The sequence below is a fragment of the Hirundo rustica genome, chromosome 6, assembly GCF_015227805.2.
Source record: "Hirundo rustica isolate bHirRus1 chromosome 6, bHirRus1.pri.v3, whole genome shotgun sequence".
Classification (NCBI taxonomy): domain Eukaryota; kingdom Metazoa; phylum Chordata; class Aves; order Passeriformes; family Hirundinidae; genus Hirundo; species Hirundo rustica.
In genome coordinates, this window is record NC_053455.1 from 26095400 (window position 1) to 26116923 (window position 21524).

General features: G+C 37.9%; 1 protein-coding gene across 4 annotated transcripts in view; it reads right to left on the bottom strand.

Annotated features, from left to right (window-relative positions):
- Nucleotides 1–2361: 2361 nt before the first annotated feature.
- NPAS3 (neuronal PAS domain protein 3) overlaps nt 2362–21524 on the bottom strand; it is a 596430-nt gene continuing 577267 nt past the window's right edge. For all 4 annotated transcript variants that reach the window (XM_040067722.1, XM_040067721.1, XM_040067724.2 and 1 more), the window contains 3 exons: nt 12435–12582; nt 9214–9329; nt 2362–6275 (listed from right to left, as the gene is read on the bottom strand). In XM_040067722.1, coding sequence (XP_039923656.1) covers nt 4966–6275; nt 9214–9329; nt 12435–12582 — 1574 coding nt within the window. In that variant the 3' untranslated portion in view covers nt 2362–4965. The remainder of the gene's footprint in view (nt 6276–9213; nt 9330–12434; nt 12583–21524) is intronic.

The following is a 21524-nucleotide window of genomic DNA, read 5'->3' on the forward strand; positions in this document are numbered from 1 at the left end:
CAGCTAGGCCTACCCCAAAGAACCCTTTTCAAAGGGCTCAACATTTTCAAGCAGTTGAATTTGTTTATTATAGTTTCTGCAGATAACAGAGATAGATGAGTGCAACAGCATTTTATTTAATACACAAACTTCCTCATTCAACTGCAAAGCTTAGAGCAGTCTATTGACTATCAACTCCATGCTCTGATGCATGTGTAGGCAGTATGGCTGAGATATAAAAACCCCTTATAATAGCTCAGAAATGCCCCTCTCAAGCCCCTTCTTGGAATTAGTGGCTTTAGTAATACTGCTGAACACTTATTTGGAACAGGCACGTTATTCTTCCATTAAGCTTTATTCTCGTCATTCTTTCAATCTGCATTTAAATTCTGTTTTCCTCTTGGTTGGCATTGGCAGCCTTAGCTACCTCATAAACAAGATGCATTGCCAACTGGAACACGCAAGCAGAGCTGAAAGCAGCACTGCTAACCTCTGCCTTTTTCTACCCCCTGCAACTTGGAGTTGTATCAAACTCAATGCTTGGAGCCTGGGAAGTGGGCATCTTGAACTGCTTGGAAGCTCAAAGAACCTGACTTCAATCTATTAAGGTACTGAGCTGGCTCGCTGAGCTATAATTGTGCACACTTTTTTTTTTTCAATCAGCCCAGCAAGCCAGATTTACATGCTCTGACTTCAGCTCAGTGTATCTTTCATGGTAAAGAGTTGTTGCAAACTGTGAATAGACAGTTTTACTCAGCATTTATAAAGCAAACAAAATGTCACTAGCCCAGTAACATTAATTTTTAAGAAGAGAAGAGATTAGACACTCAAAGTTGCTTAGAGATTTTGGCTGTTGGCAAATTTGCATTCTTAGAGACTGCACACTGAGCAATAACAACAACAATAAAAAAATATAGAATTTGGAAATATTTGTCACAGGTGGGAGAGGCACTGTAAAGAAAGGCAGTGAATGAAGAACTGCAGTGGGTGAGAAGACTTCTACTCCGCTCCTGCCCCATTCCCAGCCCGTCCTCTGTGCATGCAGCAGCAGCCACAGAGTCGGCACACAGCGATGGGTACCCGGGGAGGCAGCTCCTGTGCCTGAGTTTCTCCCTGCTTTTCACTGCAGAAAACAAAACCACTTGCCCTGGGATTTTTTCCCCCCAGAATTTATGTACGTTGCTCCCTTTTTAAGGCCAGCCACTGTGTGGACATCTGTGTAATCAAAACTGTACTTGACTTTTTTTTCCCCCCTTTCATTTGTGGGACCAAGGCTTTTTGCCTTGTCAGTTCTGCACTGGCAAATGTTTCTGTCTTCAGTTGGTAAGGCAGAATGTCTAGCAGCACGACACCAACAACTTTCAGGTTGCCACTCTGGGGAAAGAAAGTACACATTTAAAAGAATTAGCAGCCTAGATAGGATATAATGTGACTGAAGAGTTTCACTGTAACATTGTAGAGTACAAAAATGAAAATATAAAGTGCATTTTAAATGATTAATGTACAAAAGCTGACCTCTTCCAGTGTGCATTAATCAAGGAAAAAATGCACACTTTCTATAGTGGTTAATGTTGCAGGTCCATTATTCAGCTTTGATAATGTGCATAAAAATGCTCAATATGACAATGAGTTGGGGTAGCTGAGAATTTAGAATGGTGGCAAGTTTGTTGTAGTATTTGGATTAGCATTCTTAACCTACATCTTGACAGCTTCCTTTCTTCATTTCACAAGTGTTAATAAAATCTTGCTTTTTCCTCTTTCATTTTTGGTTATTTTTTTCTATGGTATTTTAGTTCTTTTCCTTTTTTTTTTTTTCTTTTTTTTCTCCTTTTTTTTTTCTTTCTCTCTTTTTTTTTTTTTTTTTTTTTTTTTTTGTAAAAAACAATTAAAAATACCTGCTCAAACAAATACTACCAGCATTCATTAGTCAGGATGGTTATATGTAAAAGAAATGATGCCAGATAGTAACAAATCCAAGAGAAGTTTATTATGAAAATGGCACCTGCGGGATGAAAAAAAATTAAGTTACATAAAGACAACCATGTATGACATGTATGAGAATCTACAAAAGTATAAAAAGAACCCTGTTGTAAATGAAGTATGTACATTTCTGATTTGCAGCATTATCAATGATCAATGAAAAAAATGTTTCAAATAAGCCAGGCACTCAAGAAGTTAGATTCGGTTAGCTTAACACAAAATAAATGTACCATAGCTGTCAGTTTTTAACATTTTAATTTTTTTATATTGTAGAGTTGGTAACACTGCTAAGATTTATACGAACAGAATCCCTTTCCCCATTATTCAGCTACTTGGCACCAGTCTCCTCATAAAAGATTTCATATATTTGTACAAGAAATAGTTAAAAACACAGACACAGTCTTCACAGGTAATGAAGTTTTTTTTTCATTTTGTCATTTTAAACACTATGGATTTAGACAGCAGCTGTGATTATCTGTTAGTTTAAATCACCAGAAATCATTTTGACACAACACAGAAACATTTATAAAAAAAACCCAAAACAACAACAGCTGTCTAGCTGTTCTTTGTAGCTGATAGGTGCAGTCCTTTGATTGTTCCATAGCTAGAGCAGAGCTTCCAAAATTAAACTTTGAATTTCCCAATCAGCTTTCTCACCTTTTTCAGACCTACATAAATCCTTCCCATGGAACCTTTAAAAGCTCATTAATTAAATTTCTAGCATCCAATTCCTTTTTTGCTATCACTCCTCTGTGACTTGGACCTACTTCTCAAATTCAAAGCTACCGCAGAAATTGACTCAACGCAGTGAGTGATGAAAAATTCGAAGGACAGCTGAGTTAATACATTAGCATTGCACACATAAGCGAATATATATGACAATTCTAAGCTCAGTTTCCTTTTAAAACAATGCCAGTTGACCTTTGAAAGAATTTCCTATCTCACTGGTAATTGCCCTACATATTGCTCTGCCAGCCTACCTTGGAGAAAACCAAAGAAATGCACCCTCTGCTTACAGTTCGAGCACAAGGACTCTGGGAATGTTAACAACTGAGGCTATATGGCGTCAATTTGCTTAATATATCTGAGCATTACTCTGTAGTGCATTGTGGGGTACACTGGAAGAGTAAGTCATACCCAGAATTCCTCTGTGGGAAAAATGGCTCCATTAACCTTGAGCTAGTTAAGAGTCTTTTATCTCTGAGAGTGAAGAAGAAAGAACGAGAGAGCGAGAGAGAGGGGGAAACATGTGGAGGAGGAGGGGAGAAAGGAAGGGGGGGAGAGAGGTTTGAGAATACACAACAGCAAAGCAACAGCAGAAATTAAAAGGTATACAGACAGTGGAAGCAGCATAAGGTGACATTACAGAGGAAGGCCACCACACAAAAACCACTAACCCCCAAGAATCACTGGTTCACTAGGACTGCAGGAATGGGACTTTACCACTCCAGACTAGAGATAAAGCACAGAGAAGACAAAGGACAAAACAACTACATTAGCTTAGTATATACTGCATATAGTAACACACATTGAAACTGCAATGGGACTGACAGCCAAGGACACTTACACATTGTACACATTACAGTTCTCACATCTGTTATTAGATGCCTTAACAAACAGCTGCCAAAGATGGAGTGGAAGAAGAATTTATATTTGACAGTCATTTGGAGTGTTTGACACTACACTGTGATTTCTGGCAACAAAGACAAAATAGGAGATTTCTTTTCTTTTACTTAATGTGCAGTTTTCAGTTGTAGTTATCTATTTCAAGCTTATTAACCCATCCTTTAGTTTTAAAACATATTGGTTTCAACACTAGAAATAAGTAAAAAGAAAACAACAAAAAAATACCCAAATCAAAGAACAAAAAAGAAATTTACAACCTTCCCTCTATAATATTAAATGAAAAAAAAAAACAAAAAACCATGTTAAATAGTTCTTCTGGTTTTTTTTTCTTTTATTTTTCTCTTTTTTTTTGGTTTTTTTTTTTTTTTTTTTTTACTCTGAAGTGTTATTTGATGTTGTAAAATTAGCCTCAGTTACACTGAGAAAAAAAATAAAGCAAAACAATATGCACCTAAGAAACTGCTCCTCGTGTCAATTAAATTGAGTTTTTTGTTTTTAAGCTCTTTTTGAAAAAGGCTTCCTGACCCATTTAAATTTGATGTGAGGCTATGCTTGTTAGTTTGGAGGTAACAAATTTTAAGTCCTGCAGCAAATGTTAATGAGGGCTTTTGTCTTAACTAACCAAGGAGACTGCAGCACCCCACTATAAACCAGTACGGAACACATTCTTTCCAAAAAACCCAGCCCACAAGCTGCATATTGTATGAAGACATTACAGATTAATAAATGATAGCACCATGGTTTTAGAAATTAAGTTAAAGTTTCTGTAATTAACATTTAGTCCAACTTTTTAACATTCTAATCACAGGCCAGAAATTAACTTTTTAAGAACCCAAATTATTTTATGTGCAAGTAAGAAAATCTTAACCATAAAAAGAGAATTAAACTCTGCATAAAATTCTAAAATACTATCCCCTATTTTAAAGGAATTAGGAACAAAACCCCCCTTTCATTTGACTTAGTCAAACAGGGCACATTGTTTATGCTTGTCTCTTTTAATCTTGATCATATCAAGATCATTTTGAAGTAAAACCAATGGTTGTCACTTTAAAATCTCTTTACCACAACACTGAGTATTCTATGGCAGAGGCATACACATATTAAAGGCATCTTAATAAAGATGCAAAGGAAAAAAACACACATCTTAGAAGAAGACAAAATGGCAGGCAACTGGTACTTCGACTCTCTGAAGGCAAAAATAAAAAAATATCTTTACATTAAAGAATAAGTCAAGTTAAAGAGAAAGGGAATGAAATGGGGACCATCATATTGAGATAATAAGCTGACCTGCTCAAATTCAAAGTGCTAGAATTAAAGGTCTAAATTAAAACACAGTCTATGCCTCAGAGTATAACACTGAACACAGTATGTGGTCGTATTTCAATCCTCTTTCCGTTCCAGAGTCTGTGTAGTGTGAATGCCATTGCTGTACACAGGAAATGGAAGAGTGGAAAAAAGTCCTTCGGCAGTTGTGAACACATTCCCTGCAGGCATTTGGGTCAGACTGGCCCCGCTCACAGCACTTCCAAACGGTCCCGACATATTGAGTCGGTGAACGTGGTGGTAGAGCATTTCCATCGGTGTTTTAGGATCCAGACCAAAACTGGGGCTGTTAACATCAACAAAGTTAACAGCATGGGTGTTGGGGAGGAGGTTGCCCTGCATGGCTAAGGTAACTTCAGCTGGAGCATACCGAATAGTGCCAGTGGTGTAGACCCTCTGAGCAGCAGTGCTGGTCGCAGCAAGGGTTCCCGTTACCCTGTGAACCAAAGGAAGCACCACATTGCCTGCTTGTAACCTCTGAAGAGCTTCCAGATCCCCAGTGTACAACAAAGAGTTGGACGCTGTGGGACCGCCTGGATGTTTGTCCCTTGGAGATGCTGAAAGTGGGGGTGACAAAGGGTCAGAGGACACTGGAGCCAAGGCCGAGTTGGATGAGGTGCTGAACTGAGTTTTACGGCTGGCAGTATTTTCAGTCCCTGGTGGAGTGAGAACAGAGTCTGGAATGGAGACATGTAAACTACTGCTGGCTTGGGGGGAAGGGAAGTGCTCGGAACTGGGGGGCTTGGTCATACTGTAGGGTGATTCATTCCTTGAGATTTCCCTGTTGGGTGGGTAATTCCAAATACTGCTATCATTATCAAAATTGATAGGTTCTGAGATTTCTGTTTTAATTTTGAGCACTGAGGCACTGTTTGGTGACGAGAGCAGCTGGGGCTGGTCCACCAAAGCTGAATCAAGTCCATTTGGACTTGAGGTGCTTGACAGCCTTCTCCGGGTCATGCTGCCACCCTTTTGCTTTTTTCTCCTCTTCTTCCTCTTCTGATGTTTGCTGGAAGACTGGGCATTTACTTCACCTGCACTGTCTGAGTCCTTGGCACTGTCGGAAGTCAGTGATTCACAGTTCTGCAACCGCAAGTCTGACTCACTCTCAACGTAGCGCTCCACCTTGATCTGCATAGAGCCAAGAGTGCCAAAACTGTCCTCAGGGGCCTTTTGATTCTCGAAGTCTGAGTTTTCAAAGCTGTCATCACTGTCCCTGCTGTCCTGGTTGCTGGAGCTGTTCCCATCCTCATTACAGTTCATTTCATTATCTGACTGATTTCCTGACTTTTTCCTGTCAGATTCAGGGTCTTCACTGTTTTCTGACTGGTTTCCTTTCTCATCTGACTTTGAGTTCTCATTGTCCTCTGGAGCAAAACGAAAGCGAAACAAAGCATTAGCAATAGGAACATAATAGTATAATCCAAGTCCAGATTTCTACCTACCAATGAGATTGAAATTGCTTTAACCTTTTTTGGCAAAAGACATTCTCTTGTGTAGAGCTGCATTTTTTTTTTTTCAGTGTTGTGTTGGGAGAGTTTTGATCACCATGAATGAATGTCCCTGGCTCGGGACTGTTACTGCACTAGAATTCTATGCTATATGGCTGCACCTCGATTGAGGGGACCTTTTCATCTGCTCACTGGACAAGAATCATGCTGACAGCTGTGAGCACAATGGCATTGTAGCCGTGCCATCCAAAGAGGAGTCAGCGAAAAATCCCATTATCACCGTTATGTTCTGGTGATTGTTCTTTCACATCCGTGTTCTCCTACAGTGGGCAGGCATCTACATGTAGCACTATTTACTAATGAAGATTCTAGTACTCTCATCTCATTTTCCTCTGACCATTGCCACTTCTGAAGTGGCATAGAGTCTCTGGCTGCAGTAAAATTACCGCTGATTTTCTCCTGTGTGAGAGAAGTAACTCCTGTGTAAAAATCTGAATGAATTAATAAACCAGTCAAAAAGAATGAATAAACCAGTTTATTGTTAGAACAATTTTGCTATGTTGCTAGCCTGTCTTCTCACATACTCCTGAAGGACAAGAAATATTAAAAAATATAGAAAAAATAATCAGCCAATGAATTAAATTCTTTATTGATCCAAATAATCTAAAGACCACTGAAAATAGCACAGCTACAGCACTGAGAAGCTGTCACTCTTCTTGCCTGAATTCATTTAATTATAATTCTAATACGGGTGAGATAAACACTTTAGCCTACTGGACTTGGAGAGCCAAAGCAGCTTTGAGACTGAATATGCTCCATTATCACACTGTGTTTGAAAGGGTCACAAAAGGTTTCAGGAAACCCCGTCCTTTACAGACCAGCCAGAAATCTTTTGTTGCCTAATGAAAGACGTTTTTCACTCATCAGAGCCAAGTACTACCCTTTTCAATATCCTTGTTTTAGGTGGAGAGGGGAAGGACCAGTTTGCCTGAAAAGATATTGGTTACTTCTGGAGCCATGTCAACACCAAACTATTTCCCAGAAGTCCTGAAGGTGGGTTTAACAGGAAAGCTGCCTGAGCATTCAGGACACTACACTTCATAAGTCACTTAGTGGGACTTTGCTTGTGTGAGCAGCAGCAGAGAAACACTTCCTTTTGAAAAATAAAACCTACAGGAACAAAGTAGCAGCCATAAACCCCTAAGTCTCATCCAGCTTTTTGTTCCACCTAGGCCTGAATTTCTCCTTCAGTTTTTTCTTCCTTTTTTTGAAGATGCTTTCTTTTAAGGTCATGTTTTCTAGCTGGGGAAGAGGAGTCTTAGAGTGAGGTGGTATAAAGCTACACAATATTTGCCTGGGATTATATCACAGTTTGAACTGAACTTGTTGGTTTCATCCAAAATACTGCTCCAATTTCAGGTCCTTCGTAATTTCTATTTAATTCCTTTGTAATAAACAAGCCCTTGTGTCTTCCATCTTCCAAGACTCCCAGACATCTCCTTTCGGAGATATAGACATCTGTGCACCTTTGGAATGCTGTCTTGTTCTGCATCAGCTTTGGAAGTCATGAATGTACATGTACTTCCCATGTTCTGACCTGGAGAAACTTCCAGTGCATATGGGAAATGCAAACTATTCTCCACATATGTGTTATTTGCCTGTTTAGGAACAAGACAGCATAAAGGAAGCACTGGGAATGGATGAAGAAATTCCCAGTCACAGTAGTCAACAAAAAGCCTGCACATTGCCTTAAACCAAGCTGTCAAAGGAGAAAAAATAAAAGCAAAAGAGGAAAGAGAACAGCCATATAATTAATATAATATAATATAATATAATATAATATAATATAATATAATATAATATAATATAATATAATATCCTGATCCTCTTCTTGCTTTTTCTTGATTTATATCACTGTGATCCATTTTCTCTAGACTGTTTTTGGTTGTTGTCATAGACACGAGAGAAAAATCATCTATCTATCTATCTATCTATCTATCTATCTATCTATCTATCTATAATCTATCCTCCATCTGTCCATCCATCCATCCATCCATCCATCCGTCCATCCATCCATCCGTCCGTCCGTCCGTCCATCCATCCATCCATCCATCCATCCATCCATCCATCCATCCATCCATGTATCCTACATGCATCAACTGAGTAACATCTACTTCCTGGGCTACAGGAAAACACACTTCTTTCAAGGCCAGATGATTTGCACCTGTGCCTAGGTAACCACTGTTAAAACTAACAGGGAATGTGTGAACCATCTGTGCACTGGACCATCTGTAGGACTAATTTATACATAGAGCTTGACAAATACACTCAGCTTTTAAAAAAAACAGCTGAAGCCCCAGACTTAAAGAGCTTAGAAACAAGTTCTTGAACTCACACATTTTAATTAAGTATAACTTTTAACCCAAGAAAACTCAAATTTTTCAATCTTCACTGCCCCCTAGTGAGACTCTTCAAGAATGTATTTATACAGGGAAAAGAGGCATAAAGATTGACAGTACACACCACTCTGCATAATGTCTGCCTACTTTGGAAAGAGAAGAACTTGAATTTTATCTAACAGTTGCAATCCCAAGTCCTCTGCACAAGGGGGCATAAGCACAGCGGGGAAATCAAATATTTAGTTTGGTGCTATGTAGGGAAGAATGCATGAAGAAAGTGCAGAGGAACTCTGAGGAAATGGAAATGCTATGGTCATTACAAGATTTTGCTAGGGTTTTTCAATTTAATTTTAAAATGTAACAATACTTGAGAAGTAAAAGCAACTGGAAAGCTGACTGTGTGGCTTTTAGGATATGAACCTCTTGTGGGTGTAAAGGCACACCATGTGTCTTACCTGAGTTGTCCTTTGAGTCCGATTCAGAGTCAGAGGTCTCCGAGGATTCTGAGGTTTTCTCTGGCAGATGAGGAAGTTGTGCAATATCCATTGGAGTGTCCTTGTACTCTGGGTTACTGAAGAGGATACAGCAAATACAAACACAATTGGATGATTTGCAGTTTCATTTTTTCGTCTTTTCATATCAAAGTTCAGGAACAAAGAACATAAATAGTAAGAATAGCAGAACAGACATAGAAACATATTTTTTGGCTTCAGAGTTTCACAGCAGGGATTTTGTGAAGGTTTATTTTAATACTGCAGTCAAATGCTTTTATTGACCAGGCACTAAACCTTGTTTGATTCTAGTGAAGTTTTAGAGCTATCAAAGCATCCTTGCTGAAGTGGGACATCATGGCTTGTGTGATACTTAGCAGTAAAGCTACACTGTGTAATCATCCAACAACAAAATATCTTGATTTTGATCCCATTACTTTGCCTGGGAGGACAGAGAGGGTGTTTTAACTTTTCCAATCTGTTTCTCTCCCACTGGCTATGTCTATTAGAGTTATCTCTGTAGAAATGTTCTCTATCAACCTTACTAGAGTCCTTTCAACACCAGTTTTTCTCAACATTCCAGTTTTTCACATTTTAATCAAGCATGAAGTTATTAAGAATGTGCTCAGCTAATGCTAAAGGAGTGACCACTGCTCCAAAGAATCCGGCCAAAAATTAGATAAAATAGGTTATATATTTTTTAAACACTGTGCACATGCATCCACATCAGCAAGAAACCAAAAACAACCTCTCTAACTATGTGACAGATGCACATGTGCATGTTAAGATGCATATGTTAGGGATAAAGAACTGTCAACACACCCATTATAATCATATCTTCATCTGCTCATGTGGTGCTCACCTGTGACTTGTTAGCAGTGAACATGACTGCAATCTAAAAAAGCTACACTGCCAGGGAAATGGAAGAAAACGACAACGCTATGCTTTTGCCTGGTTTGTACCTTTTAAAATGTGTTCCTTTCTTAAATGCATGGAAATGCAAGGGAACAGACATAGCTAAACATAAGTGGTAGAGAATATTAAAAATAACGAAGTCTTTAATAACGTTGAATAGGTGAGCATTTCCATGCAGTTGAAATTCAAGTCTGGTAAAACAGAAAATCCAGAGTCCTGCATAGAACAATATGAGGCAGCACTGGGGGTGCCTGACACACTAACACAATGACAGTGTGCTCATATTCAGCCTCTTAGAATGTACTGTGAAAACTCAGAGTTCACACAGTTCACATTGAGTTGCCACGTTACAATTATCATCTTTATGGCTTTGTCCTGACAAAGTGACTTTATTCTGTCACATCCCAGGGCAGTCCCCAAATTTGCCCCCTCCAAGCAAAAGATGTTTGAGGGCTTTCACACTGTGAATAACAAGTTGCTGGAACAAGAACAGCATTAATCCTCCCTGTCACTGTAATTAGTCTATCCTTTTACAGACAGCTGAATCATACTTTCTAATGCATGGAAATGTATACAGACCAGTACTCCTGCTAAGGGTAGACATAATTATGCCTTGATCTGTTATTAAAATATTATTTGGACATTTGGATCTTTTGTGGATTCCAGTACAAGGAGAAATCTAAATTAAAAATACAAATTCAGAGAAGATGTTAATATTTCTCTAACAGACTGGTGAACGGATTATGCTAGAAAAATCAGGTTCTGAGAGGAGACCTAGGGAAGACCATACTGCTTTTCTTTTTTTGTTAAGTATATTCTGCTTGTAGAGAAAATTATTTTGTGGGGTGTTTGTGGACTAGGTTCACCTGTTGTCTGGAAAGGAGCAAAGGGGACAGAGGCAGCTGTTCATAATTCTTATGGACAACTTTTACAGCTAGAGCTGGAAATAGGAGAACATTTCTGGGCATTTTTCAGCCCCGTTAAGGACCCGGGCAGTGAAGCTGTACTTCCAGTTCAGAATTGTCAGCCTTAAGCTGACCTCTTGAAATGCTGCATTCTGCCTCACACTTGCAAAAAAGAGACAAAAAAGTAGCAGGATAAGGATATGTTCAGAAAAGGCTGTGCTAAATCACATCAGGCCAAAAAACTGCAAGTCCCAGTGAAAACTCCACTGCCATGCAAGGTTTCCCACAGTACCCCTTCAATGCTCTCCTGCCAGGGGTTGCTTCCTTCTCTTCCCCAAAAGGGGAATCAAAAGCATTTCAACATGCAAGTTTAGGCAGGCACAGTCTCTTCAGGGCTTGCTGGACTTGGCATAATAAGTCACAATCTAACCCCTAGACATCACTTTGAACTCTCATGGCATCAAAGGGAATTTAACAAACCATGACAAGCAACTTAAAAGGAGAACAGGCCAGAAAATGACAATTGCATTTCATCACAGTCTCAAGGTTTCAAATTTTATTTGTTTGTTTGTTCTGCTTTGGAATGAAACAGAAAATCTCCCAATCTTGTCGAACATTTTCACAAAACAGAATGTGTTGAAAGGTACTTTCAGATGAGAAAGGTCAGGTTTATAATTCACTGTCTCTCAGTGACTGTTGGTTTTCTCTTGAGCTCCGAAACCAGTCCTTTAAAAATACTTCAGTAAAACAGAATTGCTCAGGGAACAGCCTTTCATTCAAGCCATTACTACGATTTCTATTTAAAATAGTTCTAATAGCTTAAAATAATACTTTCATTTTAAAATCCTATTATGCATTTTTCAGTGTGAATATTTTCTGATGCTTATAGGAACAACAAAGTAGTTTGAGCCTTTTTTTATCCTGTGGAAGTTCCTCTCTCTGGAGTGAACTGGCAAATGCCTTTCAGAGATAGCTTATTTTTTGGCATACCAGCAGTTTGTTTCCCTGAATTTTTAATATCTAAATAAAACAGTGCCAAACACTTCACACCAGATTTTATAAAACAGCTACTAGAAGTTGGTGTGGATAATTTTTATCTTTGAGCTCAGATTGAGTAGATTTCAGGGCATGCAGGTGGAGGGTTTATTTCAAGACTGAGGCAGCATAATAATTCAAGAATATTTTCATGAGCTATGACAGATGCCTCAATAACTATAACAAAATGGCAAGACTTTTGACGTGGACTATACAAAAAGTTCTTCTTAACTTTCTGTAGCAGACTGTTGTTTTTCCCTAGACCTCTCACCGGCAGAGACAAGCAACAGAGACAGCAGTTCAAGCGAGAGGAGTGACTGGGAGACCTACCTAAGGAGGTAATTGACCCAAATGATATTCTTCTCACTTGCGTTCTTGGCGTTGACAGCTATGGTTGCACTAGATTGTATCCAGATATAACCTCCGTTCTTCTGCATCCAGCGGTAATACTTTGTTACACACTGACCCTTATTCAGCACTGACAGGAAAATACAAACAAAACACAAGCAAGATAGAGTACATGTTAGAATTGTGGTAAAATGACCTTCACTGTACAACGTGCCACAAGTGTAATCAGAAGAGACCTGGCTTCCTTTGGATTTAATGCCACTGAGATGACAAATAGGATCTGAAGTTCAGTATAAGTAGCCACATGTTTTAGAAGTTTTTAAAGTATAATTTTAATCTGCTTTTGGAAACTCTAGTGGAAAAAGGAAATTAAAAAAAAAAAAATCCTCTACAAATCTCTACGGTTCTCAGAATACTTATTGCTGTGTGGACATTTCCAATGCACTCAATGTCAAACTGTAAAAAAAGAAAAGGAAAAAAAAGAGGCAAATTTATATGTGATTTATTCATAGCTCCTAGGTAGACCTCTTTGAGATTCTGGATATTTGAAAGGTTTGGGAAGATACTCTACCCCTGCTGCTTTGATCATTTCTCCTCATTGCAGGCAATATCAACCACTGAACTTATACATCTGTTTCTTTGATCTTGTCAAACAGAATTTACAGTTCTCAGATGAACCAAATCTCCACTGGTCAGAGGGGGAAAAGTCTTTGGAGAATTTACTTTCTACCAGAGCAAAGTAAATCCACCAACAGGCTGAGAAGGAGGCCTAAGGGAGTCACAGAATGGCTTGGTTAGAGGCAAAGAGCGACAGCTCTCTCCGATGCTTGAAATGTGCTAAGAAACAGAGAGAGAAGTAAAAGCAATCAGTAACGTGAAACGGTGCTATTAAATGCTCACAGCAAGACGGCTTAAAAATACAGATGTTTAAAGTAACGCTTCAGCCAAAATATTGCCAAGTTGAAACGGATTTGTTTTGTATCTGATTCTTCCGTGTCAGGAGAAGGGAATCAAAGGCAAATCCTTCAGTGGAAGGGAGCGGAATGGTTTTATAAAACCTGTAAACTACACAAAACGTGCGCAGGGCTGCTGCTGGATCCCTTTCCCGGCCCGCATTTGTCACTCTTCCCACAAAGCTTCGTGCACTAGAGGGCAGTGTGCCTTCACATTCACCGCCCGCTTTTGTCATGTCCTTGTCTCCGTCTGCTAAAATGAAAAACCTCTAACTGCTGTAATAAATTTGGCTAAATTAGCTGCTAAATGGTTATCTCAAGTAATATGTATTTGCATTAATCATCTTGCTCTAAACCAGAACAAGCCAGAGTCCTAAAGACGTAGTAAATTCATATTGTCCATTTAATTACGGCTAATAAGTGCTTCATATACAATAGTTTCATGAAGTACATTTTATTTTTTTTTTCTTTTTTTTTTTTTTTCTTTTTTTTTTTTCTTTTTCTGTGTGTTTTTTGTAGAGAGGAAAGAAAAAAGTCACTTTGGAAAAGGCTAAGTATTTAAGGCAGTTAAAGTTCCTGCCATAAATGTGACAAACGACACTTTGGAGCTTTCAAGTTAACCAAATGTCTATACCCCCAATTATACATATAAATGTATCTACATCTAAATCCGTGTACAGCAGATATCTACAGAAAAAGATGTTTACAAAGGCAGCCGTACAAACAGTGATGTTTCCTTACCTTGGAAGTATCCCCCAATCCCCACTGCAATTTTTCAACTACTAGAGAAAAATATGCATGTAAAATAGTGCCATATAAAGTGAATGTGAAGTGCAAGTTGTGTTCAGCTCTAATATAAACAAATATTTGTATCTGGGTCCTGTTGTTTCTCAGCAGACTCTAGTGAACTAAGCTAGTTTCTAGCAGATATCAATATTTCCCTAAATTTTTACTTTTGTATTTCAAGCTCTAAATTTTCTACTACGATAATTCATTGTCTTCAAAACCTCATTATACAGCAGAATAAAGATAAAATATGAGCAACTGACTACCCAGCATTTCTGTCAAACCAATGTTGTAAGCCACTTTAGAAAACAATCTCACATAAATTAGCCCAACTTCACCAGTTATGAAGAATAAGGGAAGAAAAACACTGCTGTAAGTTTTGATTATGGTAGGCATTTCCATTTCAGTAAAACAGGACATTCAAAATACTCTGCTTACAGCTGAGTGTCAAACTGATGTGTGGAGCGATACTATCTCTCTTCTGGAAACATAAATACCCACAGTTGTGTGCAGGAACTAGTAAAAGCTATCTGCACTTGTACCTACTAAATAAACTATTGCCTTCCTTGGAACAGTTTTTTATCTAGGGAGTTTACCATGCTACACAGATGCCAAAGGACAACTGTCCACATACACATTTGAAAATCAAAGTACCAGGTGAGTAACTAGCCAGTGGCTGCAGGGCACACTGCAGTTCTGCATAGTGATAGTTAGAAGGACTCAGATTCTCCAGCTCTTTTGGTCATCCTAGACAAGTCCTTGATCCTTCAATAACTTTTATATTGGTTGTTGCACCCCTGGAAAAGTCTGTGTCATGGACTGAACAGAGCATTCATTTCAGAACTATGGAAAAGAGGAAAAGATGCCTGCTTTCTCAAGAATGAGAATTCAGTACATCAGAGCTATATACAAACCATCTATACTCAGAGTTCAGGCTCCCAAATACAAAGAATACATCCAAAGAATGTCTGAAATACTGTATTAAAAATGAACTTTCTGTGAAGTTCATCTACCTGCAAATTCCCCCTCTATTTTTGGCCAGCTCAGATATATTACCAGATCCACAAAATTTTCCTTGCTGCATCTGTCTAAAGCACATTTCATATAAGAGATTTGTGGACCACACTCTGAAAGAAGTCCCACGATTCAATATAAAAATTCTCTCTATAAAGAGATTCTTTGGCAGGCAAGCTGCACTGTGCTGCTAAATCTGGTTCTTACCTCCTTTGAGAGTGTGCAAAGCACCCCCAAGTCAGTTCTGAAAATTCACAGTATACCTTGGAAAGAAATTTCTAAATGTGATGAAAGAAAATACCAAAAAAAAATATTTTGAAATGTTTTCTAATTTACAGTATTTTTTAACTGCTGGCATTGCCAACCTACAACTTAGAAATTAGATGAGAATTTTGAGGCAAAAAAAGCAATTAGAAGGAGGAATCAGGGAGGGAAATCTATCCAGTTTATTGATAACCTAGTGTTACTGCGTAAAGCCCAGTTTCACTTTAAAGATCTTCAGTTTGCAGGTACAGAGAGTCCATTAATAAAGTTACTGATTTTGAGAAGAAATGAAAGCAAAGAATCGCTCCACTCTAAGCTCTGATTGTGAAGTTATGTTTTCAAACTAGCAACAGACTGTGCATTTCAGGTTAGCATAAACTTCTGAAAATGTAATGCCACGTAGATTACATCCTGAATTTTCAGGATGTTTTGTTTTCAGGCAAATGTCTCACTCATTGAGCAGTGCAATTAATTTTATATTTCTATTTTATTACACATGGAGTACTCAGTATGGCAGAGAAGGTGAGACTTGTGACCACATTGGTGGGGTGGTGCATGTGACAGGATTATGCAGGATTGGGTTATATCATTTTTATATATATATATATACACACGCATATATATACACACACATATATATACACACATATACAAACTCTTTAATCTAAGGGACCAACTGAGGGTTAATGTTTTAAAACTGGTGACCTTTATGTCAGCTGCACAGATATATTCCCTAAAATGGTGGATGCTAAACTTGATTAAAATTTGCTGAAATGTTACCTAGTCCCTCAATTTGAATTCAGTGGTTGGCATGCAAAAAGTGCACAGTATGTCATGCTAAGAAATAATAATAAAAAAATCCTCACTTATTTCTCAAAGTATGAATATATTGCTGTGTCCACAGTTCCCAACAGAGGGATTTCAGTTTTCCTTGGTAGCTTTGTGCACAGCAATATTCTTGTAGTGGCGGAATGAAGGAGGGGGAAAAAGAAGAAACAGTCAGTGTTCTTTGCAGGAACCTATTTCTGTTAGAAAATTAAAATAAATCAGTACAAGTTTGTCTTCAGAAATATGGTTACAAATAGAAAAAGAACATAGTTACTTCCTCTAAGGCTGCTCTGAGAAATCAAAGCCAAAGCTTCTAAATAGTGAGTTGTGTTTTAAAAGAAGGAAGTAGCTTAATTCAGTTTGAAGAGGAGATGAAGAAATTGTGTATCAAAAGCAGTCTTTTAGCAAAGTCTCTTACAAAAGGACATTTTACTCATGTGCATATGCATTTAAAAGCTACACTATATTGCGTATTCAGGTAAGTATTGAGTAAATAGGAAATGATGAGATCATCTTACATATTCACACAGCTTCACAAAGAGGCTCTTTATAATGGTGAAAATATTGAGGTTACATCTGCTGTGCTATTCACCCCTCTCCTTGAAATACCTTTATCAATGACTGGATGGTATTGATACTGAACTCCTCTCACAGTAAACTTATAAGAATATTTTTAATTTACTGCACAAGGATGAAATTGCTGTACTTAATACTACAGTTGGATACTTAGCTGCAGCCACAAGTACTCTTTCTACATTCGCAAAACTGGCAGACGAAACATGAAAAGGAATACTGACTCTTTAATCTCCACTTCTCCACCTAAGGCCCAAGGCAAGCTGACAGGGTAACTTCGTTCTGGAAACGGAGGGGTTTTTATTTTTTTAATTCTGGATTACTTTTTCTTCTGCTTTTGAAAACTGTGGGCTATAGGGGAATGAACCTGGCATAGATTTAAAACAAGAACAAGTTTCTTTATCTGAAAAGTTACAGTCCTTGATGCTTACAGGAAGGTCATTTTCAAAACCCACAGGAAAAATAGCACCACAGCCAAAAAGAATGCATTAAGTGCCTTATTTGCTTGTAACAGAGACAGTTTTCCATTAACAACAGCTCCGAGGATCAAGTGAGTCTTTGAAGTTATAAGGACTTTCCTATAGATTTTGCAGTTAGTGAGCTAGATGTTTTAAATAGCGGGTATCCAAAAATTGGATTTTAACAATGAAAAATATTTAGCAATGTTAAATGATGCTTGCTACAGAATTCGGAGCTAGATGACAGGAACTTGTAGACATGCAGTGAGGAATCATATGTCAGCTACATAATTCTCCACAAACAGCTCTATTTTGGATCTACGACATGGGGTAGAGTGAGGAGGAGGGGACTTAAGCCTGAATAGTGTGCAAACGCATTGTCTACCTACTGGGCCAAAAGCAAGGGCTTCAGAGCAGATTGCTCGGTAAAGAATGCCACCTTCCCATCACAAGAGTCCCCCTGGGTCATGCTGCTCTACCTCTCTTCATTGCATACAGCTCCTTACCAGCCCTGTCTGACTTACTGTATCTCAACAGAGTGCTTCTGAGAAAAACAGAAACATGATAACTGTTTTAAGAAAATACTGGTGCTGTGAGGCTTTAGAAAGCTGCATTTTACTCACAGCATATGACAGTAGAAAGCCCTGAGCACTGGACAGAGAACATTTTTTTTAACATAGGTAGAATCTGTCGTGTCAATACCACTGACTGAGACCTGGCTGCTGCTGTGATCGGAATATCAGAGAGTAATAGTTTCAGGTTTATAAATATAAATTCATCTTTTCCTGCCGTAAGCAGGAAGTAGCAGATCAGGTTCATGAAAGAAAACTATATCTCACTGATACTCAAGCTCTCACCTAAGTTTTACTTTTTAGATATTCTTTTAAGCACCTACAGTCACTAAAAATGCTAAGTATGGCAATTAACTCACTGCTTACGTTGCAATATGAAATACTGTTTAATCTTCCAGTGTAGGGATGTTACATACATAAATATGTGATAAATTAAGAAAAATTAAGTATCAAAAACCTTGCAGAAGAAAATAAAGAGCCTTAATCAAGCATTTAGAAAAATTTGAAACCCTAAGAATGTTTAAAAACTAAGCAATACTTTTCCTGCCTCTTTGCAGAAAAGCAAATGTTAAAAGTGGTCTGAGTCAAAACTTTAAAAATGTGGATTCATATTAGGATTAAAGTTTGTAACTTGCCAAATACAGTGAGGAAGGTCTTGCATGCTGCATGTGAAAATTATCTCAGATTAGTACCAGGAAGATCTTTTGTTTAAAACCAATTCTATGTTATCAGTTTACATGAAATCAGTTCACAGCAGAAGTGCAAATTTATTAAAACCAAGCAAAGACACATAAAATAATGTTTCCTAGCACTATGGAAATCATCATCTCCTACTTGAACAACAGAGTCACTTTTCTTCCTTTCCTCTTTTTGTGATTATTTCAACATACCATTTTCCCATGGCCCAACATCTGAAATGACAACTTTATAATTATGCATAACCATGAATATTAACTAGACTATATAATTGTAGGTAAAGTGTTTATTTCAAAACATTATATAGGTATTGATCAAATGGAATGCAATGTATTCCATTTGCACACTAGAGGCACTATTCAATGGAAGCTTATGGCATGCATATTAGAAAACTGTTCTGTGGTTTCTACAGATAAAATTGATGTAAATAAACCATATACGTTCATTTTATGACAGACTGGATTGACGAATAAGCAGTAGATTTTTCTACCTAGGATTCTCTAGGATTTCTTCTCTCTTTCTTAACTTTTTTCTCCCCTCATGATTTTTCTCTCTACCCATGACTTCAATCCTGCCACAAAGTGATTTTCTTCTGTTAATATTGAAACGGTCGTTTAGAAACCCAAGCCTGCTTTGAACACCAACTTCACACAGAACTTCCATTATCATTAATGAACTCTCTGTTCAAACTGTAGGGGAAAATGAAATCCCAGATCCAAATTTTGCCCTTAGCTACTAAAACTCAGCATCAGAGGAGAAATTTGGCCCTGCTTGCTCAAGAAACTGAAATCTGTCCTCCATCTCTCCACCAGCATTAATGTCCATCATATGACAACCTATGTAAGATTAATGATTTTAGAATATAACTATTTTCATGCCAAATGTATCTGTGGATTATACATAACTACATATAGCAAAAATAGGAAAAGAGACTGAAGATTCATGGAAGGAGATTGGAAGCAATATTAATTTTATCTTAGAATTACCTAGGTTAAAGATGGTCTGTTTCAAGGAACAGAATTCCTTTAAACATGCTTTCATTTCTGGGATAAGAGTCCCTGTTTGTGTGCTGGGGCTGAGTGAAATGAGTGATTTCCTCACGCTAATCTCTGGAGGAAAGGCATCCAGAGCACAGTGTCATGGTGGCATGGCACAACCAAATGTTTAAACTGCCTCTAACCACCACAAAGATTCATCACCATCTCACATCTGACAGCAGACGTTTTTGAAACATACTGTTCCTTTATACCACATGACTTGTAAAAAAATTCCAAAGATTTCCACCTTTGTCCACAGGCCTTAAAAACATAGCTTAATGCTAATAACAAAACCCTTCAAACACAACTTTCTAAAATAAAAATAAAAGAACTTTGGAATAATTATGCATCTTGTGATCTCAGAAGCAGCGCTTCGCAACCTATAGGGTAAAAAGGCCTCAGGTGTTTTGAAGGACATTCCCAAAGGACTGAGGTGACGTCCTGTACCAGCCCACTCACTTTATAGTTTATCAGGCATAAAAACCAACATGGACCCCCCACATGACACATGGATGGCAAAGCGTCAGGTGATTTATGCAGGCTCTTTCAAACGAGTGCTAATAAGACCTACTGCTACACATTTGATATGTGCTACAGAGTTTACTGATGCTGTTTTCGTATCCTTACAGCTTTGAAAACTGACCTTCGACGCACAAGGTCAGCAGTCCAGACCTTTGAAAAAGAAAAAGAAGAGAAATAGCCCACAGCACTAACAGGTTTCTAAAATCCTGGAAAAATTTGCAACGGTTTCATCATACCTTCATAGTCACATTTTAGGATGGGGTATTTCACAGCCTAGTAAACTACAAACAAAATCCTTCATCCACTCTTGGATTTTCAGTGGGGCAATGCACTTTCTGATTCAGAATACAAGGTGATGGGAATTTCTGGTCTTGGTAATCTTGGAGAGAACTTCAGCAATGAAGGCAGAAAGATATGTGACTGAAGTATTTTTGTCCTTTTTTTAAAATGGCATACATTTACATCCTCTAGCAAAAAGTTAGCACAGAAATATTTTGGTGGACAGAATGACGGTGAAGCTGCTGGACTGTGTACAATAATATCCTATATCCCCATGGCTTTGCAATTTAACATATGCTTCTGCAATTTATCACAAGAATAATATCAAGATATGATTTTGCAGCTGGAAATTTTGTGCACAAAAAGACTTAAACCCCCTCCCCCAGAAAATTATTGACAGAGAAACTGGAAAACACAGAAGTTTCCAGGAGAAGTCAGAGGTCAACCTTTGCTCTTTAACCCCTTAATGTGTCATGTACTGTGTACACTTTTAAGGTCAAAAGAGGAGATTTTTGGGTGCAAATTTCAACTAACTATGAGCTATGGAAGACACAATTGAAAGCCTACAAACTGAAATAGGAATGTACTAAATCAGTATTGCATTCGATTTAATTTGAAGATGAAATAGCATCAGGAATTAAGTGAAAGGGTTATTGATGCAATATCTGAGGCATTTTGCAAAATAACTGTATATTTCAAAGCTACAGAAAGCAAAATTCTGCAACTAGGTTTAGCAGCTGATGATTTAAACAGCTTAAAGATTTATCTTTGTAGAGTTTTCTGGTTTATTTACTATCCAAAGATCGGATTCTCCTGAAAAACATTTATCTACTTTACTTACAGAAAACATTTGTCCAATATAAAAAATTTGTGTTTGAAAAACTGAAGCACAAAATATCACAAAGATTGGAATTTTCTTGGGATTAAAAATGATTTCTGAGTGATTTTTACTCAGATAACGGATAATTAAACTACCAAATATTACAATAGTAACAACATTCCTCCACACATAAACACACAAATGTAAGCATCACCTGTCAAGAAATGAGCCAGCCATGAGTTAATAGTGTATGAAAGACAGGTACAAGGC